Raw genomic sequence first — 513 nt, 5'->3', positions numbered from 1 at the left:
TCTCTCTCTCTCTCTCTCTCTCTCTCTCTCTGTGTATGTGTGTGTGTGTATGTGTTTGTCTCTCTCTCTCTCTCTCTCTCTCTCTCTCTCTCTCTTACACACACACATGCGCACCGCGCGCCCCCCCACCCCCCAGCGAGTACGGCAAGGAGTTTGACTACGAGGCCCCGGTGCGGCTGCTGGACAAGATGCTGCACGCGCAGGCGGAGCGCCCTGACCAGCAGGTGGTGGTGCTCAGCCAGGTGCTGGCCGCGGAGACCAACATAGGATACGAGGACATGCTCAACACCAGCGTGAGCGCGGGGGCCGGCACATACGCGCGGTCTGTCACCATTTCATTGCGTGCCGCGGGTTATCCTTTGGTGAAGTCATCGGCTTAAACGCTTGAGGGTTGCGGCACGGGTGCCGCCGCGGCGCGACCAGCTCCTGCGGAGCGCCGGCTCATGGGCACCCGCGGACGCCCCCGCTCCCCCCTGCTATACTTGCACTGTGCTTCATCTCTTCTCTGAACAG

At 62.2% G+C, this 513-nt stretch overlaps 1 protein-coding gene across 1 annotated transcript in view; it reads left to right on the top strand.

Annotated features, from left to right (window-relative positions):
* MNEG_12084 (hypothetical protein) overlaps positions 1 to 380 on the top strand; it is a gene marked incomplete at both ends in the record, with an annotated part of 6,102 nt that extends 5,722 nt beyond the window's left edge. Inside the window, one exon of the mRNA XM_014039443.1 lies at positions 137 to 380. Coding sequence (XP_013894897.1) covers positions 137 to 380 — 244 coding nt within the window. The remainder of the gene's footprint in view (positions 1 to 136) is intronic.
* Between the last annotated feature and the right edge of the window lie 133 nt (positions 381 to 513).

The sequence above is a fragment of the Monoraphidium neglectum genome (assembly GCF_000611645.1).
Source record: "Monoraphidium neglectum strain SAG 48.87 unplaced genomic scaffold scaffold03056, whole genome shotgun sequence".
NCBI lineage: Eukaryota > Viridiplantae > Chlorophyta > Chlorophyceae > Sphaeropleales > Selenastraceae > Monoraphidium > Monoraphidium neglectum.
The sequence above is the reverse complement of the archived record's forward strand: the minus strand, read 5'-3'. Positions and strand labels throughout refer to the sequence as shown.